At 37.4% G+C, this 27,663-nt stretch overlaps 2 protein-coding genes across 2 annotated transcripts; both read right to left on the reverse strand.

The window, feature by feature from the left end:
• Positions 1 to 6,259: 6,259 nt before the first annotated feature.
• LOC139733665 (uncharacterized) lies at positions 6,260 to 7,896 on the reverse strand. The gene has a single exon (XM_071644479.1). It carries the CDS (start codon positions 7,894 to 7,896, stop codon positions 6,988 to 6,990), a length of 909 nt encoding a protein of 302 aa, XP_071500580.1. The 3' UTR covers positions 6,260 to 6,987.
• Positions 7,897 to 26,092: 18,196 nt separating this feature from the next.
• Positions 26,093 to 27,325, reverse strand: LOC139733695 (vimentin-type intermediate filament-associated coiled-coil protein-like). Its single transcript, XM_071644508.1, has one exon. It carries the CDS (start codon positions 27,234 to 27,236, stop codon positions 26,541 to 26,543), a length of 696 nt encoding a protein of 231 aa, XP_071500609.1. The 5' UTR covers positions 27,237 to 27,325; the 3' UTR covers positions 26,093 to 26,540.
• Between the last annotated feature and the right edge of the window lie 338 nt (positions 27,326 to 27,663).

Here is a 27,663-nt window from a genome sequence, read left to right on the forward strand (position 1 = left end):
TAATTTTCTCTTCAGATTCAATTTAATGTTTTTGATACAAAACAAAAAAGGCCCATTTGGGCAATGATCTAAAGACAGAGTTGTTAGTCACTTTTGTGAGGTATGCAATTTGTCATGTATGTAGCATGAAATATTTGGGCCATTTCCAGAGTAACAGCACTTAATTTTTCATTTTTGGGACATTTCTTGTATCAAATTTGCTTTCATCATGTAAATGACAATCTCAATTGATTCCTCATGCTGTGTTTCGTCTGAAGAAATGTTTTATTTGTCCCCTGTATGTTGTGTATAGTTCAAAAGTTGAACTATTTGGGTACTTTTCAGTGTAACCGATAAAGAATTTTTCATATTTTGGACTTTTCTTGTATCAAGCATTTTTTAATCATGTAAATAACCATCTCAATCGATTCCTCATGTCACATTTACTCTGAAAAAATGTTCTATTTTTCCTTGTATTTTGGAAACTTCAAAAGTTATAGAAACTAATGATTTTCCTCGCAAATCCAAGATGGCTGCCAATGACCCCCATGTGACACGATTTTCACTTGGAGACAAAAAAAAATCAAATAGACACCCTAAGGGATATAAAAAGGAGGGTGCACGGGACCCCCCCCCCCCCCCATTCCTACCAGACTGTTAAGAAAAAGAGGTAAGTTTACTCTTAGGAGGTATGAGATTGTCATGTATATATGTATATAGACTACTTGGGAATATTTCTAGAGTAAACGACACTGGTTTTCCTCGCATGTTTGGACTTTTCTTGTATGTAACTTGCTTTAATCATGTAAATAACTCTCTCAAACGATTCCTCATGCCATATTAACTAGGAATTACTGTTTTATTTGTCCCTGTATGTTATGTAATTCAAAAGTTAGACTATTTGGGTAGTTTTCGGTGAAAATGACACCGAAATTTGCATGTTTTTAGGCTTTTCTTATTTCAGACTTGCTTTAATCATGTAAATAACCATTGCAATCGATTCCTCGTGTCATGTTTACCCTGCAGAAATGCTTTATTTATAATTTTATGCTGTGTAGTTCAAAAGTTATGGAAGATAATGATTTTCACTGAAAATCCAAGATGGCTGCCAAGATGGCCGCCAATGACCCCCATGGGACACGATTTTTTCTTGGGAACAAAAAAATTCATTAACTAGACACCCTAAGGGTTACAAAAAAGTAAGTTAAAAAAATGTGTTCGGGGGGTGCATGGGGACCCCCCATTCCTACCAGACTATATGGAAGAAAGAAGAATATATACATCACTGCATTCGTCTTCATTTGCTCCCTCTTTTTTTGTCACCAAAACTTGGTTTGATAGACCATAGAACCACACATTCTATTTCCACTTGCAATTTTAAAAATAGGCGGTCGGCAAAGCGAGGTTTTCCTCTACGTCCGCTCATCTTATGAATATGTATGATTACAGCAGCTCTGCAGTAAACGAATGGACACAGCTGCGCGTGTAATCTGATATGTAAGGGTACGATCGGCAAATATATTTAGCCGCGTCCTAAACAGTCTGCGTACAATGACACCGGACTTGAGAGCAAACGGCGAGCAAACTAAATGACGTACCTGAGCTGCACATAGTATTCTGCAGTTGTGCAAAATACAATTACATAACCAACGTTCGTTGTTTTCATTTGGGGACGCCAATAATGGCGAACTGTACGTAAATGCCCTTGTAGTCCATGTCACGCACACACAGATTCGTGAAACCATCGTCAATACATTCAGTACACGTAACAGGCGGAGGCAAAGGTACATCACAGAACTATATACACACAGTGTAGAGTGTGTATAGAGTTCTGCGAGGTACATTGTGTGTGTGTGTGCGCGTCCGCCGGAAGATGTCAGAGATTTCGCTGCACCATCATCTTTAGTATCCCCCAGTGTCTCTGCAAGCTAAAAGATGGAAGATCGAGAAAGCAGGAGGCCAGCGCAGGTTCCGTGAATATTGAAACGCTCGGCTCTTTCGTCACGCACAAAAATGCATTATGCATGTAGCTAATTAATTTTTCTTTTTCGTCCTCGACGTCGACACGGAGGCGGAGAGGGGACGAAACCCACGCCATTCGATGTAGGATACTCTCCTGCGGCCGACGGCACCGGTCGCAACTGCCCGGAGCCGACGGCTCGGGAGGAGATAGAGAAACCAGCAACGCCGAAATAAAACAGGAAATACATAAGGCCGCGACAACAACAACAACTTCGAGTATTATAGTATAGGATTCCCATTTTTTTTTTTTTTTTTGGGGGGGGGGTTGTAAATTCCCCCATTCTGTTTATCCAAGTCAACTTAGACATGATTTTGGATTGGCACACTTTATGTCGTACATGTAGCATCTAGATGCGTTCCCGAGTATGTGCAATGAAATCTTCAGCACTGTTGGTTTCGGAATTGAGCTACATCTTTTTTTTTTTTTTTTCTTTTACAAATTTATTTATTTCCTCTTCATTATACAACATAACATACAAAATCATATTACAAATCATGTTTTGTTTAACAAATTAACAACAACAACAACAACAACAACAACAACAACAACAACAACAACAGTAAAAGATGGGTATCAAACTCTTCAACAATTGAACAATATCCTAAAGATACAGTCAGCTCTCGTTACAATAAACTCCTTGGGCCCAGCGAAATCACCGTGATCTTGTCACTTTTGAAACCTTGCCGTATCCAGGGCGCAAATACCTCTGAATAGGAAAATTTTCAAACCCTGGGACCCCCAAAAAACTACCCCATCACGTCGGGGTTCTGCCATATGGATATTCTTTATCACGAGAGTCGACTGTATGTTCTTCTACAATGACCTAAAAATATTTTCTACAGGGGACCATTTCTTATAATGAAAATTTAATTTGTTTGTTCGTTTTGCAATGTTGGATTCTATATATCGGATATTAACAATAAATGCTGTCAATCCATGAAATTTCACACCTGTATCTTTGCATCTCTGAATATATATGTACCTTTTGTATAACAATATTAAATGATTCAATAAACTCCTGTGGGGCCCTTTCCAGTCTTTGATGAATCCAAACATTACTCTAATTCTTGTACAATCCTCTAATTTGACATGAAAGATCGTACCAATTTCATCCACAAATTTTTGAAGTAATTCTTTGGCAGCTTTACAATCAAAAAACAGATGTACAGGGGTCTCAGCACATGACTTACAAAGCGTACACAACTCTGATTCTGATATTTTCATCTTAAACAATCTTTCATTTGTGTAAAGTATATTATGCGACAACTTGAACTGAAATTCTCTCAATTTTACTTCAATTGTACATGTAAATGGCATCATATATATTTGTGTCCAATCTTCTGGTTGAATTCCATACTTGCCAGCAAAAACTGTTTCGCAAACAGGTCTTGATTTAATCTCTTTTAAAAATTCCTCATATATTGGTTTTGATTTCACATTTTGTAACTGTGAAATAATAAGATCCTTTTGTTTTTGAGCCACTTCTTCTTTCCAAAACATCTCCAATAGGAGTGTATTGAAGGAACATTTCGAGTATTTTTGAACAGAGTCTACAATTGCCATATACATCATATTATATTTGCTTGGCACTCCTTTCCTTAACCAAAATTCAAAATCAATGAGCCGTCCATCAATATTAAATATTTGATATATATAACATAAACCTGCTTCAAAAAAACGGCCTGCAGAATATTGAGTGCTTATCAATCAAAATATTCTGGTTATTCCATACTGGTTGTTGTAGGATGTCTGCTTGGCTATTTTCATCACCAATAAAATCCTCATGTATGTTTGTCTTTAACCATATTTGTAGAATATTCTCATAGAATGGAGGGATACCCCTCTTATCAATAGTTTCAAGGGAATAATTACTTTGAAACACTAGAATTCCACCAAGCCTTTTTAAGAAATAATCTCCCAATAGCACCCATTGATGGTTACGATTTCCATAATATCTTTTAACCCACTTAACTAACTGCGTATCAATCATACATTGTAAATTGGGGAATTTGAGACCACCCTCAGCATATTGTGCATACATAGTTGACCTTGAAATCTTATCTGGGCCATTCCATAAAAATGAAAACATTAACTTCTCTACTTCTTTCACAAAATCTTGAGGAATTTCAATGTTTGACATCAAATAAATTATCTTAGACATAATAAATGTTTTCAAAATTTGAATTTTACCAATTAACGTTAAATTACGATTTTTCCAAATAAAAAATGTTCTCTTAATCTCACCCAATCGATCTTCAAAGTTTCTTCGGATTGCTTCTTTTTTGTCATATGAAAACCAGATTCCAAGAATTCTAAGACCATTGTCTGTCCACTTTATCATCTGTGGCTTTTCTTTCGATAGTCTATCATTTCCTATCCACATTCCTTCTGATTTGCTTCGGTTGAGGCAAAGGCCTGATATCTCAGAAAATTCTTGAAAGCTTTCTAGTAATACTGATAATGATTCTGTATCCTTACAAAAACATGTTATATCATCAGCGTAAGCTGTATATTTAATCTGTTTTCCGAGTATCTCCATTCCAATAATATTTGGATTATTTAACAATCTCATTAGATATATCTCGAGCCCTAATATGAATAAAAGGGGGGCAAGGGGGTCGCCTTGGCGAACACCCCTTCCAATTTCAAAATAACCAGTGGTAAAGCCATTTATCAATACACAGCTATTTATACCTGCATGCAATGTTCTCACCCATTGTATCATTGACGGACCAAAATTAAGACATTCTAAACACTGTAATAAATACCTATGACTGAGTGAATCAAATGCTTTGGTAAGATCTAATGCTAACACAATTCCAGATACATTGTTGGCATCTGCATAAAACATTAAATCTGAAATCAGTCTTATACCTTCACCTATATATCTGCCTTTAATAAATGCTGTTTGCTGAGGATTTATCAAATTACCAATAATTTTGGACATACGTTTCGCTAAACATTTAGAAAGTATCTTTGCATCCACATTTATTAAAGTGATTGGTCGCCAATTGCCCAATAATCTCTTATCTTTATTGGATTTAGGAATCAATTTAATTATTCCTTGCCTCTGTGACACGGACATACTTCCTTTTTCAAAAGCATGATTAAATGATCCTATTAGTTCTTTAGAAATCAAAGGCCAAAATGTCTCATAAAATTCCACCGATAAGCCATCATTACCAGGTGTTTTATTTTTTGACATCCCAAGGAGGACTTCCCTTGCCTCTTCATGTGTTATCAGGCCTTCACAAGAGGCCTTTTCATCTTCCGTGAGGTGTTTTAAGCAGGAACTTTTTATGTAATCATAACTCACTTTGTCAGACACTGTATCCCTGTTTTCAAACTGTTTACCAAAAGATTTCATCACAAAATTTCGTATATGATGGGGATGTTCAATAAGTTCCTCACCTGTATCTAATACATCTATGTTTGTACTCTGTGCTTGTGTCTTTTCCAATGATAAAAAATATTTTGTACTCTTCTCTCCTTTCTCGTACCAGGTACATCTTGAACGTAATATGGCCCCCTCTGCTAAATAATTGTACATGCAGTTAAGTTCCTGTTCAATTTTCTCTTTCTTATCCCATTTTTGCTCATTCATTTCTGTCGGGTCCATGTCATTTATTATTTTCAATTCTTGTTCTAATTCTTTTCTTCTAATTTCTTTTATATTTTTCTTCCTTTTAGAAAATGTGATTGTAAATTCTCGTATTTTGAATTTTAACCAATCCCATAATTTTCCTTTATCATTTTTATCTTCCCATTCATTTACCCACATCTCATAATGTCCCTTTAAATTTTCAACATACTCAACATCACTAAGTAAACTGTTATTAAACTTCCAATAAGATGGGCCCACAGTGTACTCTTTAATTCTCAGATGTAAATTCACAAAATCATGATCTGACAAAACACAGGGGACCATATCACAATCTGTCACCATATTTTGTACAGACTCATGGATTAACCAGAAATCCAGTCTTGACTGAACACAAGGATTGGAGCGTCTCCAAGTAAATCGTCTTAATAACGGGTTCTTGTCTCTCCAGATATCTATTACATGATAAACGTTTTTAATATTTTCTATTATTTCACAAGAGTGCTTCCAAGTGGACTTCATATTACCGCCCTCTCGGTCCAATGCCAAATTTTGAATAAAATTAAAATCTCCCCCTATTAATATTGTCTGTTCAGCATCATAATATTCTTGTATAGTCAAGTCTACAGCTTTAAAAAAATGCATGTGGTCTTTTTCATTATTTGGTGCATATACATTACATATCATAAAGTTTTTTCCATATACTTCCATTTTAACCAACAAAAATCTCCCGTTAGAATCTTTCACTGTCTCTATCAATTTTACATGTGGGGTTTTCCGAAATATGATACACACTCCCCTACTAGAGGAGGTTCCATGACTGAATACAATATCGGCTCTTAATTGGTTCTTCCATAAACTTTCATCCTTATCAGTCGAATGGGTTTCCTGTAATAAAATAATATCCTTTTTTAATTTGGATAAAAAACAAAAATATTTTTTCCTGGCTTTAAAGTCCCCTAGCCCATTAACATTATGGGTCATTAACTTCAGATCCTTATACATATTTCACAAGTAGGTAACCTTGTAAATTCTTATGACCCACCATGATCAAGACAAAACAGACAACAAAACATTGGCAATGAAAAAAACACACATACAATTTGCATGAAATCGAATAAAACATGATCACAAGGAATCCAAGTGCCCCTGGGCATCTTCACAGTTATTTTTTCCTCAGGTTGGCAAAAACAAATGATTTTCCTTATCACTTAATCACATGAATAGTGTATCTTGTCTTCGGAGATATCAACTGTTAATATACTGCTGGCATGACAGGGTGCCGACTGCTGAGCTATCGCAGTCGTGTCAAGAGTTTTTCAAAGTATTTCGTATTTTGTTAGACCATTGTCTACTGTGCAAAAGCAAACTGCCAATATCCATTCTATCTTGTGGTGTGCTGCTTGTACTCCACTTCTTTTCCGCTCTCAGTCTCCCTGTAAAACAATCGCGCCGGATATTTGAAGTACACCTTTCGCTTTGGGTCCTCCTCTTTCAGCTTTCGTTTCAGTGACAGCAATTTCCTCCTGCTTTCTCGCACTTCTACCGGCAGCATCTCATCGACAAATATCTGGTGATCCTTTCCGTTGTGCTGAAAAGGCCTCTCCTTCAAATATCTGCGGGCACTGCTGATCACTGTTTGTCTGGTTGTGTATCTACTGAAAGCTACCACAACTGGGCGAGGAGGGCCGGGTTTTGGCCTGATGCGGCCTGTGCGATGAGCTCTTTCAATGCTCACTTCACCTTCCATTTGCATATTTGACTTGGCAAATTCTTTGATCAATTGCTCACACTTCCCAGCGTTTTCAGCACCTTCAGGAAACCCGTAAAACACAGCCGTATTCCTCATCTCTCTCGCAGTGAGGTCAACAAGACGCTCTCTCAATTTCATATTCTCCTTTTCTTGCTTGTTTACTTGGTCCTGTAACTGTTTGATATCAAAACGGCACGACTCTTGCTCCTCTTTCAAGTTACTGATTTCTTTCTCATTTGTTTCAATCTTACCAAGAGCTGTGTCCAACCTGGATGTGAGATTGGAGTTCATTTCGTCTATCTTGTGGATAAGGGCCGCGAGTAGTTCATCTGTGGTTGACTTCTCCCCGTCTACTTGTCGTTTTTTCTCAAGCGAGGAGCGTGGAGGTGATTCCGCCGACGCACCCGGGCTGGTTCCCTCCATATCTCGGTGAAGTGGTTTCACTACCGTGTGCACTGCCGAGTCAGTTAAGCCGTGTGCATTATCACTGTCACTGTGTTCTTGCGTAGCCTTCTCCGTAGTAGCGTCGCTAAAATCCATCTTAGGGTCAAAATCCTCCTTTTCCTTGAAATAATGGGAGATTGTAACGACTCCTTGTTCTAAGCTCCTTTTTCTCGATGTCATTTTGACTTTTCAAACTGTAATAGGCGAAATGAGCTGCAATTTTATTTCCTCCTAATGCCTCCGTAACACTCAGGCACGTCCTAACCGCACAGCGCCATCTTGGATTCACTTGAGCTACATCTTCCATAGACTCCCAATTCATTCCAAAACCCATAGAAATGTGAGCATGCTGCATCGAAACAAACACAAATCTGTGCCAAAAAGAAGATAATTGATATGTATAAGACTTTGGCCAAGAAACAAGCAATATTTTACAGTGGTATTTTGCACGTAGGTATCTAAAAGACAAGCAAGTAGGCTTAGAAAATGACTTTACAATGTCGACTTTTTCCCAAACAATGTCACATCATGATCTTTCGCTCTGATAAATAAGATTGTCAGAAGTGAACTTGCATTTTACTTCATTGTATTGTATATTTTATTCCATTATACATGATTATGAAATAAGATGTACAATTGAATGTATTTTTATTTCACTTTTTTTTTTTTTGGTGGAGGATAATGACAAAAAGTCTTTACTTGCCGGGGTGAAATCAATTTGAAACATTATTTCAATATGTGAAGTCTGCAAGGGTCATCTCCCCAAAGTGTACATAGACTTCTTGTTTGTTAGACACGTAAACCAAATCTTGGCCAGGAGGCCCTTTTTGTGTGATTCACTCACTGATAAGCTGCACATAATTGTTGTGCTTGTATTACTATATGTAATACTCACACCATTTGCTGAGTCTCTGTACTTTCAAGCCTAATCTGACGAGGTAGCATTAATCTGAAATAGCGAGAAGAGAACGGGTCATTTTGTCTTGAAAGAGTCAATTTCACTTGTACCAGGTACTGTATACGCCGAATATTTCGCGAGGTTTTTTATTTTTGCAAATTTCGCGAGTCGGGTGCTATTCGCAAATTTAAAGACACGTGAAAATATTGACTCTGACCCTGATATGAATGTGATCTGCACGTAAACATTTCTACGTTCAGTACTGTGCTCCACGATCACAAATTTAATCACTCGCAAAATCGTTGGGAAGTCCAGATTCGCAAAAATTCAGACTCGCTAAATATATGGCGTATACATTAATTCAAAATATGAATGAAATGTGCTTGTTGTATGATGATGTGAATTTATTGTCAGGTTGTTTCTATTTGTACTCATTACCAGTCAGTATTATATTTCCTCTTTGTTCTTATCATCTTTATTATTATTATCATCATTACATCATCATCATCATTATCACAGTTGTCATTATCATCATCATTATCTTTATCATCATCATCTTTATCATCATCATCTTTATCATCATCATTATCATCATCAGATTCATTGCCACCACAATTTTACCATCATCACCTTTCTGGGTGTCGTCCTAATCACCATTGTTGTCACCACCTAAATTGTCACAACTATCATACAGTTATCATTTTGTCATAGGTCATGTGATTCAACTTTGTAAACAGTGGCATATCTGTGATGGGTTGCTTCATGCAGGGCTGGCGGAGCGTTTTCAAAAGTGTGGGGGCCCGTTTCCGGGTTTCATGAACTAACAAGCAAAAAAAAAAAAAAAAAAGGTCCTCAGCTCATCTCTCCCCTTCCATTTCCGGGTTTCTTCAGCTGACAAGTGAAAAAAAAAAAAAAAAATCCTCAGCTAATCTCTCCCCTTCCATTTCCATTTTTTTTTTCAGCTGACAAGTAAAAAAAAAAAAAAATAAATAAATAAAGGTTTTCAGTGGAAAAACACAAGCTTACCACGCTCACACTTCAAGATCTATTTCTATTTAGTGCCACTTACGTACTTCCGGGTTAAAAAAAAGTGTGGGGGTCCAAAGTAATGACACCTTATGTATTCCTCTGTATGGTGCGCAAAAAGTGGGGGGGGGGGGGCGAGCCCCCATGGCCCCCATGGTTCCGCCGGCCATGTCATGGAGGAGGCGCTAGCACTTTTGAGTGGTAGAAATGCATGGAAGCAGAACCGTGTAGGTCAGGGTCAATCTTGAAAGGGAAGTAGGAGGGCTGGCCTGAATGCCATTGTGGGAAACATTTTAAGATTTATGATCAGGGCCCTGTTTCATAAAGCTGTTCGTAAAGTTACGCATGACTTTACGAATGTCTTAGATATCATAACAACATGGCAAGCCAATAGGGTTTCGTAAGCAATGATAATTTCAATAGTTAAAGTTGAAATTTGCAGATGATAATGATTATTCTCACATGTTAACACATGTTTTTAGTTGAAAGTTTATTTTTGCCTCAATGTAAATGAGATAGTGACATACAGTCACTTTATTAAAATGTAAGGAAAAATAATGGGCACACATATTGGCACTTCATATTCCAGTCATTTGTAAATTCATGCGTAACTTTACGAACAGCTTTATGAAACAGGTCCCTGACTGGGATGCTTTTGTGCAATTGAACAGGCTCAACCTGACGGTCACCATTATGGGCACTTGCTCTAGTAATTTTTGTTACAACTCATCCAGTTCAAAACAAGAAGTCATTGCCTGTGATCTCAGAATGCAAATAGATACATGTATTTCAGTTTTATTTTGTGACATGGAGAAACTTCCTGTTTTCATTCAGAGTGGAATGTGTAGATGTGCATCTGATGTAAAAAAAAATCAGAAGTCATTTAAAGAGGAAAATGACTTTGATATTATAAATTCACTCTTTGGCAGTTGTGGATTTTTACTTCTGCTTTTGATCTAAAAAAAAGAAAGAAAGGATTTGTGGCATTCGTAAGCCAGTTACATTGATGGCTATTCTCAATATCTGCTTGGTTTACCATTATTAAAAAACAATCATAGATTATCTAAAATTGGGTAAAAAACATCAAAAAGTTTTGTAGGTCTTACCACATCTGTCATGTTCTAACTTGAGGAAATGAGTAGAAAGAAGAACAAATAAGAACCCATCTCTGCTTGGAAAATCTGTGCAATTTTTTTTTTCCAGATTTACCTCATTTTGTCCATCCATAGGTCTTTAATAAACACCATCCCAGAGTTTCTGTACAAATATCCTCTGTGTGGATTAAGGCAAGATGAAAACTTTATTATGACTTAATAAAAATGAATCAACATGATAATGAAGTTTTCACTGGTTTCAGAGGTTGTTGAAGAATGCCTACATTGTATGTCTCATCTCACTTTCACAATTGAGGGGGTTGGTGCAATATAGTGCTAACCCACACAATAGTCATTTTGAGATAATCACTGTTGAATGTTTGGAAAGTCCATACATTGTACATTAATAAAACATGAATGCATGCATTTTTTACCATCTTATTGATTGAATTCAAATATGATATTTTCACGGAGGTTAGAGTGAAGGATAAAGATTATGAAAATGCATGTAACTCATTTTTGACAGAAGTGTGGGTTAGCACTATATTGCACCGACCCCTTCAATTATCAAACAGTTTACATTCTTTCCTCCCCTTGCTTTTGTCAGTATTATTTTCCCAGTATTATTTTGTTTCTCACTTTAGCATGTGACACAAGTCATGAAAAAAAAAAAGGTCAGAGTCAAAATGGCAACTCTAAAACACTTTTTTTTTTCATGATTGACTCTTTTTTCTTGTGGCTTTTTTTTCTCTCATTCTTCTGTTCCCTCAATTCCAGGTCACTTTTTTCCTTCTGTTTAAACTCAGATTATTTTCTTACATTCCCCTTGTTTGTGTTCCAATCGGGTAGACAATTATTCTACATATGTGACATGATTGTATATGTCGTCTTTACCTATAATCAGCACTATTTAAACATTTGAAGTGACTTTATCATGATAGTACTGTAGGTTTAATCTTCCTATGTAGCAGTGTATTTTGTCAAAGAGAAACCATGTTTTACTATAGGGAATTGATGTGAAAGTAGCATATAAAATTATATTTATCATACATATATTCATCACGACATATCCTACAGTCTGTATATCATGTAGCAAGAGTTGTAATATATATCAGAACGATTCATGGTGTATATATATCATATTTCATTGAAATGAATGTCGAGTGTGCCTAAAGTTGTATAACATGCTACGCAGTCAGAAAGATCCTCCCTGCCAAATCTGAGTTGCTAGATTTGCCAAAGGTGAGAAATAAACCTGAAATCAAAACATTTGTAAGAGCGAAAAGCTACATATCATTTGCTGCATTTAATGTTGTGTTGTATAGGTTATAAATATGCAAATGTTAGTGTAATCAAGGTTCAGACACACATGATGTGCCATCCCCATGTCATATCATTGTCAAATAGGTTCGGTTAGTATTCAGAGGAAAACTTTTACCCTTACTGTATTTTTTTTTTTAACCAATTGACACAGATACCTAGGAACTAATTGTCAGTGGAATGAGAATACCCAGTCCCCTTCATTCCTACTGTGTCTCGTTGGCCTTCTTGTTAGACTGAGACACATTGCTACCCCTGAATGGGCTTACTAACTTTACAAAGTAGATTAACTTCGGAGGGATTACTATAAAATGCTGATGAAAAAGCTTGGTGAGTTGACTGAAGTGCCTAGACACATAAACAGTTGCCATGGTAATGACAGACATTCAAGACAGGGACAATGCCATAGCACACCAAAATGTTACTCTGTGCAGTGCTTACAAAGTCATGGGGTATTTGTGTGAAGATGGCCATGTAATCAATCAGGTGATCATTTTATAGAGTTGTGAAGCAATGGACATAATCTCACATGTGTTGCTGGAATGAGTGCAAGAAAGGAGCTTTGATAGTTTCCATTTGCACTTTTGTTAGCACGTGATCTGGAAGTGTGATTTGTTTGTTCTTTGCTTGTTGCTTTTTACTTTTTCCTTTTACCAATATCCATTATTGGTATTGCAGATGTTGATATTAATATTGATATTTTATTGATTTCAGCTTTCTGTCAACATAAAGTACATTGCAATTGATTGCCATTTGCACAAAGTATATTATTGCAATTTTTCACAATTCGCTGATAGTACAGACTTACAACAGAGACAGAAAGCAAAGGGAACTGCCGCTTTATCACAGCCTTGATATACTTGTAGATCCCAGTCCATACCTGTGCATTCAAATTGCCAGTAGTAAGTCTTTTGACCAACTTAGCTTTTCTTCACGATGCCGAGCCAGATCTGGAGTATAATTTTCCCTCCTCTTAATAACCTCTGCATGCATTGCTTTTGTGGTCTTTGTGTAAATGCTTAGTCGGCAACAAAAACAGAAGTCCATTCATATTACACTTACACTGCACCACTTCATGAAGCCAAATGGTATCCGCATAAATGACAAGCAAGAAATTATACAGCTGCCAGAGAGAAAGACTGAAATTGAGACTATATTGTTTTAGAAAGTATATGTTTCTACTACTTTGCAATGATTATTTGTCTTCAATAGTAGCTTTTGTTCTACCTCATTCAAATACAAAAAGAAAAAAGATGTTATATAGAAATGAATGGGTACACATGTAGCTCACGAAGTGTGTGCAAAGATAGTGTTTTTCATACTGGCTGTAAGTATCTAATGTTCATAGAAGTATAACTCAATCATGTCTAAGCTGAATTGCTATTGTATGACATAGCAAGCAACTCAAAATCTTCAGGGAAACCAAAGCAAGAGAAATCACAGCCCATTTTTATTTTTGTTTGTTTTGTTTACCAAGTAATAACAAGTGTTCTCACATTATGTCCTGACTTGTGGCAGAGGAAGATTTTGTCATAACAGATCTGAAAACAACAACAAAAGAAAGATTATGTGTCAGTATGTGCACACTAGGGTCATGTCAGTGTACTTACTGTAAGTGTTATCAAGCGACGCTGAATTGGCATATTGCACCTACTCTGGACTTTATGCATGATGACTGCATGATAGGCATACAACATGATTTTTCTTCCATTGTGAAGTTGTTACAATCAAGAAATTCTGAATGACTTTACAGTAGTATGTGAGGATACATTGTGACGGTCAAATAACTGTTCTTGTTATTTTTTTTTAAACTGCAGTGTGCAGATATTGTAAATCACAGTAATGGCAGTTGTCGTAGTGACAAGTGAAATACTCAAAGCTGAGTGGCTGTTGCCATGGTTGCTGCAACTGTTGTAGCTTATGCTATAATTGTGTCACATTAATTAGTCACATAACACCAATTAACAGAAGTGGCCAGGTCATTAGACGATATGGCCCATGCTGAGATGAAGCCTACAGAAAATATCTGTCAATCCTGTCATGCTGGTCGTTCAAAAAAAAAAAAAAAAAAGAACATGCACAGCCTATCAAATATCTTCTTTTTTGCAGTTACAGAAAATTCTATATAATATTGAGTCTATGTTATAAATGCATTCAGTTTGTAATTACATTTATGGCAGATGTTGTGTTTCAATTTATCTGTATGATATGATAGTGTTAAAGATGGTATGGCAAAGCTGTCTATGATATATGCTAGGTGTTGTAGTTGTTGCTCTTTAACACTGCAGAAATGCAGTCAGTATGAGACTGGTATTTCAAAGGCTTGGTAGCACAGGAAGCCTGTGTAATGGGAAGGTTTGCCCGATTGAATAGATCTACATTCACTACCCACCAGGGTGTGTTAAAAAACCACATCTAGCACAGCCCTGCTGGAGCGAAATAGCCAATTGGCAAATATGTGCACTGAAGTGCATGCAGTGGCGTATCTAGGGGGGGGCAAGGGGGGCACGTGCCCCGGGCGCCACTCCTTGGGGGCGCAAAAACGAAAAAAAGAAAAGAAGAAGAAGAAGAAAAAAAGAAAAAAAAAAGAAAAGAAGAAGAAGAAGAAGAGAAACTCGCCCGGGCGGGGGGGCAGAAAACCAAATCAAAGAAGATAAAAACAAAACATGATGATGACGCGGACAAAATGACAATTTTCATTGTGTTCACACAAGAATTCCATGTTCTGTAAACTGAAATACAAAAATTTTCGGCTCGCTCGCTGCGCTCGCTCGCCAAAATTTATATAAAAAAAAAGAAGGTAAGAACAAAACGTGATGATGACGCGGACAAAATGACAATGTCTATATGTGTTCACACATGTCATTTTATATTTAGCAGGCAAAATGTTTCACGGAGCAGCGGCTGCAATTTCTTTCGTTCTGAAGCGATCGCCAATTTGTTTAAAAGAAGGCGCCAACGGTTTCGAACATACGGGGGGCGCAAAAAAAAAAAACCCAAATCAAACAAGATAAGAACAAAACGTAATGATGACGCGCAAATTCGGCTCACTTGCTCGTACTAATTTAGAGTATTTTTTTCAAGTCCTCAGTTTGTTGGTATATCGTTATCTATAAGGCCGTCACTATATCTTGATTAGAATTGTAAGATTTAATAAGCAAAAAATGACAAGAGTTCCATGTTTTGTAAGCTGAAATACGAAAATTATCGGCTCGCTCGCTGCGCTCGCTCGCCAAAATTTATCAAAAAAAAGAAAAAAAGAGATAAGAACAAAACGTGATGATGACGCGGAAATATACAAATTTCGGCTCACTGGCGCGTACTGATATAGAGTATTTTTTCCAAGTCCTCAGTTTGTTGGTATAAATCGTTATCTATAAGGCCGTCACTATACAATTTTTGATTAGAATTGTAAGATGTAATAAGCAAAAAATGACAAGAGTTCCATGTTTTTTAAGCTGAAATACGAAAATTTTCGGCTCGCTCGCTGCGCTCGCTCGCCAAAATTTATCCAAAAAAAAGAAGAGATAAGAGCAAAACGTGATGATAACGCGGAAATATACAAATTTCGGCTCACTCGCGCGTACTAATTTAGAGTATTTTTTAAAATCCTCAGCTTGTTGGTATAAATCGTTATCTTTAAGGCCGTCATTACATCTTGAGTAGAATTGAAAGATTTATTAAGCAAAAAATGACAAGAGTTCCATGTTTTTTAAGCTGAAATACGAAAATTTTCGGCTCGCTCGCTGCGCTCGCTCGCCAAAATTTATCAAAAAAAAAAAGGGAGAGAAATAAGAACAAAACGTGATGATAACGCGGAAATATACAAATTTCGGCTCACTCGCGCGTACTAATTTAGAGTATTCTTTAAAATCCTCAGCTTATTGGTATAAATCGTTATCTATAAGGCCGTCACTATATCTTGATTAGAATTGTAAGATTTAATAAGCAAAAAATGACAAGAATTCCATGTTTTGTAAGCTGAAATACAAAAATTTTCGGCTCGCTCGCTGCGCTCGCTCGCCAAAATTTATCAAAATTCATTACATTTAAATCACCCTCAAAAAGATCCCTTTTAAGTGCTTGAAAAAGCATATCATGTGGACTTTGTTTAAAGTCCCTATACCGGGATGGGGATGGGGTTGAACACTTTTTCAGAAATTAGGGGCGCAATTTTCTCGCTTGCCCCGGGCGCCGTTTTCCCTAGATACGCCACTGAGTGCATGCTCATCTGTAACATTTGACTCCAATTGAGATTCTTGGGCTGTGTATGTGCTGCATGTGGAGCTCTACACAATTCATTGTATTGGTTCCCCAATATATTCAAGTTGGGACAACCTTCACAATACACAGGCTCCCAATGTTTTTGAGTCTTTAAGAATGTGGTTGGTGGATGATATCTTAATTGTGATTGTGTATGGAAGATGGGTCATAGCAATAATGGCATGTTCACAAAAGTTTAATCTAAGGTCAGTGATGTGCTTGAAAATTCGACCTCGGATTTTTTAAAATGCCATGAAAAGTTCTTCAAGCTTGAATTTATTTGTGCCTTTGCAACTAGCAGTGTGTGTAGAACTAGATAATGCAGCATAATAAGTGATATTAAAGCTTTATATTGTGGCTGCTGATAATGCCTGCAAAACTGGGCATCAATGAAATCAAACCAGATGTATTTCCAGGTACACATGCAAATAGATAAGTAAATAAAGAAAGAAGAGATATAGATCAGGCAACTTACGGTTTCTCCAATTATTTATCACAAATTACTTCCTTTTATTTTTATTCATTTATTTTTTTTAACCACCAATTGCCCAGGAAAAACACCTGAAAGTTAGAGGGAGTTTAGGGATCATGGTATTGGTTTCCTAAATCAACCAATCAGCAAAAATAAGGAGAAAATTGATCAAATGATAATACAAATGTTAAACACTATATACATGTATAGTATATTGATGATATTTATATTCATTTATAAGTACATATTAATCATATTTAGGGCTTTTTTGAACAATCTTGCAAGTGGTCAAATTTGTGATTGAGAACCGCACTGATAAAGTTATTAAGGAATATTATCCCATTTCAAAAGCAAAAGTTATTCCCCAACATGAAGACGATATACAATGTATTTGTGTGACACTAGGCAATATTATCACAAGTATCGGGTAGGTAATTTTCTTAATATTGGTCAGCTCATGAAATCCCCCCCCCCTCAAAAGAAAAAAAAAGCACAGCAAAATGATGTAATGAATAAACAGTATTATGTAGCTGTGAGACCACAGTATCTTTCAAAATGGCCACCACGACAATGGTTTGACATATATATATGCCACTCCGTCATTTTGTAGAGCCATTGCAAGGATGCCTGTTGTATGCCTTATTCAATGACACTGAAATACGAATGGTCAAATCCTTCTTAATATTTGTCCAATGTCAATCTGATGTTCACTTTCAGTGTTTGCTCGTAGCTTTCTGCCTCTATTAAAATTTGCTTCCTTTACTGCATATAAGCTTTTAAAATGGGAATGTTAATGGTTTTCTTCGTAGGTAGTAATTGCATTGCACATGATATACAAATTTACATGTTTTCTGCAGTGAAGCACCTTGTAGCTTTTTCAGTACTGAATTTCTGTTTCTTGCACAGCTTGATTTTGTGCCAATCAGGACTCAAAAAGAAGACATGAGTCCAACCTTGCACTCACTCACCATTTGACTTTCATGTGTGCTATTATTTATTTTTGTAAAAATCTTTATGTGTTTTATATCAACTCCCTTGAGTCAGCATATTGGCCCAGAATGCAAATGACATTCATGCACCAATGACTTTAAGATATAAATCAGGTGATGTCAAATATTGTATACGCTGAATATGTTACGAGTCAGGTACCATTCGCGAATTTAAAAACACACAAAAATATTGACTTTATCCCGACATGAATGTGATGTGCACCCATACATTTCTCCGTTCAGCACCGTACTCCACAGTCACAAAATCGTCGGGAATTCATGAAAAATTAGACTTGTTAAATGTATGGCATATACAATCGTAGATGAACAAACTTTTGATTCATTCTTTTAGTATGCCAGTGTCATTTCAGTACTTACTCAAAATTTAAAGTTTATAAGGTGAACAACACCTCAAGAAAGTCCCGAGTACTTAAAAAAAGAAGTGTTACCTTTACAGTACGACATGAATGCACCGTACTCAGCTTGACATCAGGTGAAATGTACTTTTGAACATTATTTTTGATCCAGTGAGACACAGGTTATCATCGCAAGCAGACAATCGACTTTATGTTATCCTGGTTCAGAGCCGATTCTTGAGGAGAAACAGTACTTTATTTTATCATTTCCTTGTGTTAGATGTTGTTTCTGCAGGTATGCTCTGATTGATTCCAATCACTAGTTGAGTTATTGTTCTTAATATATTTGTGTATGATGTACAGTATCTAGCTTTTTCAAAGCAAGGATTTAACTGGATATCATGTAATCACGTGTCTCATTACAAACATTATGCTTGTTGTGTGGAGTTGAAATTTGTTGGTGAGCATCCATTGATATTATCATGAAATATAACAATTTTACACTTATTTTGTGGCTAGCGTGTCAAATTCTTTTGTACTTTGTTCGCATGTCAGCATTGTTCACCAGAGATCTGATGGGGCTGCTGTAGTTTCAAATTTCAGAGAAAGTGATTGTTGGTGTGAGTTTGTGAGAAAGAGACAGACTGACAGACAAACAGACACTGTGGGAAGGGTAGTTGATCAAAAAGCACCAACTTTCTCTTTGATACAACAGTTCACTCCTGTTATAACGAAGATGGTTATAACGAAATTCTGGTTACAACGAAATATAAATTCAGGCCACAAACTTATCCTATTGTTTTTTTTATTATTTGTTCAGTTGTAACAAAATTTAAATAAAACAAAAGAAAACTGCCGGTCCGGAGGACTTCATTATAAGGGGGAGTCCACTGTAGTACACTATCATTGGAAATATCCCGAAATCAATTCTTATGTGATTTACAGCTTTTGAGAGTTACATCAATAGCTTTTATTGTCTGTATCTTTGTGTGATGGTGTGCATGTGTATGTGTGTATAACTGTGTATGTGTATGTGTGTGCAAGTATGTGTAGGAAAGAGAGCATTATATATTGTATTCTCTTTCTCAATGCACACACATTTTCACACACACATGAAACACATAGACACAAACATTCACATACACACACACACAGTCACACCACACTAATTATGTCCCCTGACCCACCTGATCCCACTCACCTGCCCTTCTCCATACACAATACTGTAAAACGAGAAATGTTTGCGTGCATTTTAATTTCGCGAATTTCGCGAGCGTGAAGATTCGCGAAATTAAAATGCACGCGAAAGTTCTTTTGTACACTATATGCACTGAATGCCAGTGGCAGTTCGCGAAAATTTCATGCCGCAAAAAAGGCCGTCGGCTCCAATTTGCGAAAAATTCATGCCGCGAATATATCATGTTTTACAGTATGTAAGAGTATGCAAATTCATTTACACAGACACAGACATATTAGTAGGGCAGATATGTAACAAAAATTGGTCGAAATGCTCACATCCGGCGGAAAGTATGAAATTTTGCATGTAGGGGTGTTTTGGGGCGCTGATTTCAAATATTGCCGGATCCAAGAGATCTGACCACGGGGTCGGCCGCCATTTTGAATTCCAATATGGCCGCCATCACAAAACAAATTTAAAGATCCCTATCTTCAGTTCTGAATAACCTGTGGCACCAAACTTTGGAACATATTAGCGTTTTGACATTTTGAATTTGATGACAGATTGATTTAAAGTGTCTGACAAACATCGAATGGCCGCCATTTTGAATTCCAATATGGCCGCCTCGACGAAATATTCAAAATCCCTATCTCGATTTCTAAGTGGTGATTGACGTTGAAATTAGGTGTAAACAAGTATTTTAACATACTGAGTTAAAATATTAACTCATAAGATGTGTCTGACAAACGCAATGCCTGCTATTTTGAATTCAAATGTGGCTGCGAAGACAAACACAACATTCACGAGCATGTCAAAAAGTGCAGCAAAAAGGAAGCATAATGCACCTTTCACTGACGTCACAATGTAAATACAGCACCGCGCACTCAATCAGTTACAAACGCGCGCTCAATCAGGTAGCCTAATTTACAAACCCGAGATAGAGATTTTCAACACTCCAACATGGCAACTTTGTATAAAATTCAAATTGGCTGCCGTGCAGCTTGTCAGACATATCAAATAAGTCTTTTATTGAAGTCATCACATCACCATGCTTTTATGTATCAAATTCCAATGGCTTATGTCATTCAGAACTGAAGATAGGGATCTTTGACGGCGGCCATGTTGGAATTCAAAATGGCGGCCGACCCCATGGCCAGATCTCTTGGATCCGGCAATTTTTTAAATCAGCGCCCCAAAATACCCCTATACGCAAAATTTCGTACTTTCCGCCGGATGTGAGCATCTTTTTCACATATCTGCCCCACTATATACTTTATTGAAAATATGCACAACACCTTCACACACACACACACACACACACACACACACAAGCATGCGCGCGCACACACACTCACACACACACACACACACACAGCCAAACACACAAAGACAAATACTATAAAGAGGGAAACACAGAATATGTTTATATATGATTTTATAATAAGTTCTTTAAGCCAAATCATGATCAAAAACAGCTCCCACTCTTGCTTGACTATTCTGTCTAAAACAAATAATTTAAACTACTGACTCCTGTACTCCCATGATACACATGAAAAGACGTGGTAACAAAGCACACATTGCACCAAACACTTGAAAGGTTTTTCCTGACGGGATGTCCATTTCCAAATGTGGCAGGTAAATTCTGGACGATCTTTTGATGGTTACTCAAGAGCTTCTGTCACAACTAGACTTGTAAAAATCAGTATTCAATTTTTGCTAGTCCTTGTACCAATTTTAATACAAGGTGCACAAAATTCTGAACAAACTTCATTCACTCATTTCATTTATTCATATTATGCATCTGCTATGGGTGTACTGTAAATCCAAAGTTGACTTAGAAACATAATAATAATTCATCCAATCATGAAACTTCAAAGCCCATGGCTGAGATTGAGAACCACAGACACAAAACAGTGTACATGTACTTCTACGCACTGCTTCCAGTGGTAGAGGATATCACAGTACCCAACTGTGTGAAGACAAGGTTCATTGCATATACATGTATATGAAGTTGACTAAAAAAAAAAAAAAATGCAGTACTTTAACAAATCCCCTTAAATAGTACTACTGTAATGTATACAAATTAGTGTAACTGCTATCTTAAGAAATCTTCAGCATACAATTATCATGAGATCTTGTTTTCTATGACTGGTCCATCAAATACAGTAAACCCTATCTTAAGCGGTCTTCTGTCTACAGTGGCCACCTGCCATATATGGCCACTTTAAAATTCCCTCTGAGAGAGAACTCATGTTAAAAACCCTGTCTATAAAGGCCAACCGTCTGTAGAGGCCACCTTTTTTTCGTCTCCCTCGGGTGGCCGCTATAAACAGGTTTCACTGTATGTACCACATTATGTGAGGATTAACATTCACTGTATGATTAAACCACCCAAGCACAGCAGGGATAGCTTTCTCATGCACTAATTGGATGCACTTAACCAGCTCTCTGGGGCTTTTAAAGCTCAAGGACATTACAAATGGAGATATTGTTTCACATGCCACATATAGCAAGTTTGCAGTGTCGCTCGCAGCAGTGCACATTTACATTTACCATCCATTTCTGAATAAATCTAAAGGGTATAAATGTGCCATTTGGTAGACCAAGGACAACATGTCATCAGGTAAAGTGGTTTCAAGGTTTTTAACATTAGAGCCTGTGGAATACAGCTGATTATACCGGTAGTCAAATCTGCCTTGGTAACCATCTGTCTGTAGTGACTGTCTGCTTTACACGACAACTACATTTTCTGAGATCACAGAAATATGACCTGTTTAAAACCCTAGATATTGCATTCAACTGCATAACACTGCTAGCCATCACCTAATTTGTGTTTATGCATCATCTCTGCAGTACAAATAATTCCACGACACCATACATACTCTGTACTTCAAAAAATGACCAAGTGCATGTTAGTAAAATACTGCATGAAAATAGCATTTCTATACATGAAAGACACATCATTATTTCTTTTCTGCATTTTCCTTTTGTCCCCCCAACCCTGCATTGCCCATCAGCTTGGCAGTAGTGTAGGTAGCACAAGTAATCTACATGTATGCACTGATGAGCAGACCAAAAGCATTGTCATGTACTGCATTAGGGTTAAAAATAGGTAAATAAACATTTTTAAAAATCCATGTGCCAGGGGTCAAAGGTCATGGTTTCAACTTGCACTATGTAAATTATGTATTCAGGTTATGTTACTTGCAGATTTTATTGTAAGTGCCAACATCCCTCTATCACATGACATAAATGGCACTACAGCATGATGTATCTCATTGAAACTTTATATTGAAGATGCAAATGCCATGCCAATGATACAAAACTGCATAAAATTCTTCCTTTCTCATAAATGTAGACTACTGTCACACAGAATGCCTAGCAAATATAATTTGTGACTGTATGTAATTCATTTCTATTCATTGGCAACAGTTGGCATTAGATGCCATGACTCCAAAGAACATGGGGAAGTCAGACCAATCAGCAATTAACCCAATGAGGACGGACTAATTTTGCTATAACACACATTTCCCATAGACTCCTGCCCGATTATTCTCAGGACTCATCCTCAACAAGTTAAAGAAACATGAGCATATAGTAGTGGATCACTTATATTGTTCTCTCACGAGCAGAACATAAAGAGATGTGCTCCCTTAAGGGGCAGAATATTCAGGAATCTTCTCCCATTGAGAAACATTTTAAAGAAAACTAATGGCTAGTGATATGACTCAACAGAACATTTTGCAGCAAAACTGATGGAAATGGATTATCTAATTACATAATGCTAAAGCTCAAGTGTCTGATGACTTTTGTCATTTACAGAAATGCCACCCCATCCAAACAAAAAGAGAAAAGTTTGAAAGCATCACATGCTAAAATTGGATGCAAGTTCCACATATTTGTGTTTGGTCTTGTTTCCTCTCTCAGTTGCTCATTTCAAGATGAAGAACAAACAAAAAATGTCAAAAATGAGAAAAGAGTAGAGATATTACATTCAAGGATACCATATGTAGTTGAACTGATACCATCAAATTGCTATGCTTATTTAACTTGAAGTATAGTGTGTTGATAAAATAATCTTCCACAGAAAGTATTGAACGCAAATTCCAGTTAAAAAAAGTCAACATTATTTGCTTATACATCTGTAACTGGAAAGCTCAAGTGCATTACATTCTTTATTATCTATTTTGTAAGAAAGGGTTGGAGCATCAAAGGGATGTGTAAAATGCATCAACAATGTTTTTATACCATTTCTTTATAAATAATATTTTCTTTCCTTTCAAGTGATTATATGACTAACACTTGCAGTGTTTGTAGACAAAGCCTTGCCTTCAGCATTTCTACATTTCTTTAGTATGAACTGGGTTAAATGTCAAAGTACGCAATATTTGTATCAGTGTTTCTTGACATTTCTTTAAATATGATTGGTTGAAACCTACTTTGCAATCTTTAGATTATAACTATAGATAGTTTCAAATGAATTAAATCTGTGACAATACCACTTGAGGAATCATTTTGTACTCATTTGTATTCCCAGAATAATTTCATTATATTGTGTACACTTGTATGCAGTATCATCTCGTCAACTTTGTTCTGACAGCAAAGGTTTGCCAATATCACCTGTAGGGTGATCTCCTGCACAATATCTTCTTAATAACTGAAAAAAAAGCCAGTATTCCCAATAAAGATCTTAAGTGCTTCAAGTACACTGTTGGACATTGAACACAACATGTTACTTTATGATAGAAATAAACACTGTAAACCATACCATGATACCGAAATGTACTTTTATGCAGTTATAATCTGGCAGGCTCTTCTTCAACAACTTAGAACCAAAGTCATTCCAACATGAATAACAATGTGACTAAAGTGTACCTAGGACACCATTTTTGAGAAGCTCTTGAGAAGTTCAGGTACATGTATCCTGTTTTACAATGTCACAAATCATGTGTGACTGCACTGATTGCCATCAGATGACTGCCCATTGAACATGGAGGCACAGATCTTACTTTGCAAGAGTAAGAATGCATTTTTTGCAAACTTTTCTTGTCAGAAAAATGGTCTTAAAACTGTGTTTTGTGGTTTACATTCTGTAAACAAAGCGGGTAATGATTACAAACATGGTTTTGAAATGCATGGTGGAGGTGCAATCAAAAGTTACATTTCATTAGAAACAAGATTTAAAAGTCTTAATGCGACCATGATCTAAAACACAGTTGTTTCATCTTTTTGCCAAGGGACAAGCTATGCATGCATAATGAGATGCGCAATGACACACTTGAACACTTGGATGGCGCAACTCTTAAAATGCTCCTAACCTGTCAAACTATGTACTGGTACTTAAATCTGTGTTTGGGGTATGCAAAATCTTACAAGTGCAGTCTCAGTTTGGCATGATACATTAAAAGCAGCATGGTTTGTTCAGCCAAGAAAAGTGAATTACTTTGTGCTGACATGTATCACTGTTAACAGCTGCATCTCTAAAAAAACAAAAAAACAAAACGGTTTCTAGAATGGTAGCCTATGGAATGATAAAAACAGCCATGTAAAAAGGTACAAACACGTAATTCAAAATTATCAGCCCACAACCAGGGAATCCATGCCCAACAAGATTCTCAATAGAGACTTTGTGGTACTACCAGGATCCTGTACCATACTTGCCAACAGTTTCATTTAAGAAAGCGGTAGAATCGAGGCTGCCTATGCGAACAGCGCTAGCTTGAAATCTCTCAAAAGCGGTAGTCTACAGCCAAAAGCAGTAGAGTTGGCAAGTATGCTGAGCTGTGGACAACAGGTTAATACTGTACAAGGTAATGGAGTCCACACCTTCATGGATCTCAACTGATCATGCCATGGTTTAATAAAAAATCCTGTCAGCTCTTGAGGTCAAGCGTGGCATTATCTTGATTAAAAGATGTGGTGGTCTGGAGATATTGATACCACCCAAAAGAGCTTGTTGCCTTCTAAATTTTTACAATTAAAACATTTTCAGATTTACATTAATAGTTCTTATAAATATGAAAACAACATGTAGCTTGTAGGTTTTACCTATTACCAGGGAGGAGGAATTTCCACCTTCCTGTGGTAACCAAAGAGGTGTGAGTTTATATGTGACCCGCTACAACAAAAGGATCCGAAAGTCGGGGGAGGACAATTTTCTGAAACTGGCATGACATTATTCCCTTAATCTTCTTCTTTAATTTCATATATAGCACAACTCATAAAAGTACTCGGTTGCGGAGATATCGATGATTTTATTAGCGCATGTCAAGTGGTTGAGGAAATCAGAGTTTGAGAAAAACGCCTTCAAAGTTTTCCTTCCGACGCTATCATGATCAAGGGGAGGCGAGACAGTTTTCACCGCTTGACAATAGAAGGCACGCTCCTAGCGACCTCCGCGATGTTCATTCAAGCTTAGCGCCAGCGGTGTACGCACGACCAATCAGTAATCAGGATGCCACCCACTGACCAATAAGATCACCCCCTCGTTGCTAGGGGCGGAGTCTAGCTGAGGCGCTAAATCCAAATCTTCAGACACGTTTCTGTTTCGTTTAAAGTCGGAAAATCATGGCTTAGAAAAACGGTGATCTCTTGCCTTTTCTTTGATCATTTAGCTTCGAAATTTCGGCAGATGATAGAAAAAACATTAGACTACAAAATTATGCCAAAAACAGAAATTCACTGGTTTTGACCAATTTTGATGATGTGACTTCAAACTCGATTTTCTCGGCTCAGCCGTCAGCGACTTTAGGATCCTTTTGTTGTAGCAGGTCACATATAATTTTGAGTAAGACAAAAGGGGCTCTGTTAGCGTGACTGTTGTTTGCACCCTTCTGGATTCCAACAGGAGATATAAATTATGAAGAGTGACGAGTTCAGTCCGAGTGTTACCATGAAAAGAAAAAGTACACCAAGATCAGTTTTTGAACAGTTGAGTGAGCATCCTTGAACGTAATCCTCCACATTTCTAGGCAGAATTCTTTCACAGCAATATTTACGTAAACATCCCTGATTCCACATGGACGAGTTGAATTCAGACATTATTCTGCATCAATGTAAAAATCATGCCACCTTACGTGGATTTTCACAGGAGAAATGGGCAGATTTAGTAGTACTCTCACGCCCCTGTGACTGATGATTACTGTTCATACTGTCGTAGACTGGGATTCTTCATCATCCTCAACATCTGAAATTGAAAAGCTTCTGTTAACTGCCACGTTGTATGAATTCACGAACGGTCCGCCGGCGGGCCGCCTGCCCGGCCCCGAATCGGAGTACATCGTTGGCCCTCCCGTATGCCCGGACTCTCCTCCTGTTACCCCGGTAGAAACATCCATACGCATACCAACATTATTATGAAGCACACCACCCGGTCCCGATGACACACAATTTGGGCTCGCCGGTCCGCTGGCGCTGCGAGATCGCGCACCGCTGGCGGCGGCGCTGGCGTGACGACTTCTGACGCCTCCCGTGCTCAAAATGAGATCGTGTGCCTGCTTTAGAGTCCAAACGCAACTTTCCAGAGCTGGCAAACTGTCGCATGCATCTTCAAGAAAATGGACCTTGGCTTCTAGTTGCTCAATATGAGCATCTTTTTCTCTGTTTTGGCCGAGAAGCTTTTGGACCCGTGCCTCCGAAGCCGCCATACTCTTGTGCAGCTCCGCGATTTCAAGATCTTTCTTGCGGACGGCTTCCCTGATGTTCGCCTGGCTCGTTTCATCTCTGTGCATGAGAGCCGACGCCTGTTCCTTCACAGTATTTTCCAGCTCCGCGATTCTCTGGTACAGAGCTTGTAGATGATCATTAGCCTCCTTAATGCTGGATTTGGTCGGTGAGAACATGATTTGCGGAAAGATGCGGTGATTGCAGAGTCACTGAGCATGTAAGAATTAATAGGTATTAAAATTTCACTGGGTACGCCTTTCATCGAAGTCCACGCTGAATCAATACAACACACGTGTAACCGGAAGTAAATTTCGCGGACTTTCGCAACCTCGCCCCCATTGACGTCAAGACAAGTCTACTGCCGGTAGTCAGCTGTATGCAGGTTTTTATTTAGCTGCTTATACAGGTATAGTCTATCACAAATCAATTTCATTTTATTTCCAGTCACAACTCACATCGAGCAGATCATATTTGATAGAACATCCAGATGTAGAATGCCATATTTGGGGAGTTGTAGAAACTACATTTAGAATGTCTTTCACTACAGTCCCATCTGTATAAAACAACGTAGGTTAAATTATAGAAACTTCACAGCGACAATGT

Source organism: Diadema antillarum, unplaced genomic scaffold, assembly GCF_040938485.1.
Source record: "Diadema antillarum isolate AM-2024a unplaced genomic scaffold, OU_Dant_1.0 seq00000486_RagTag, whole genome shotgun sequence".
In the NCBI taxonomy this organism is placed as follows: domain Eukaryota; kingdom Metazoa; phylum Echinodermata; class Echinoidea; order Diadematoida; family Diadematidae; genus Diadema; species Diadema antillarum.

Coding starts and splice junctions, on each gene's coding strand:
- LOC139733665 (XM_071644479.1), bottom strand. CDS start 7,896: ATGGATTTTAGCGACGCTACTACGGAGAAGGCTACGCAAGAACACAGT.
- LOC139733695 (XM_071644508.1), bottom strand. CDS start 27,236: ATGTTCTCACCGACCAAATCCAGCATTAAGGAGGCTAATGATCATCTA.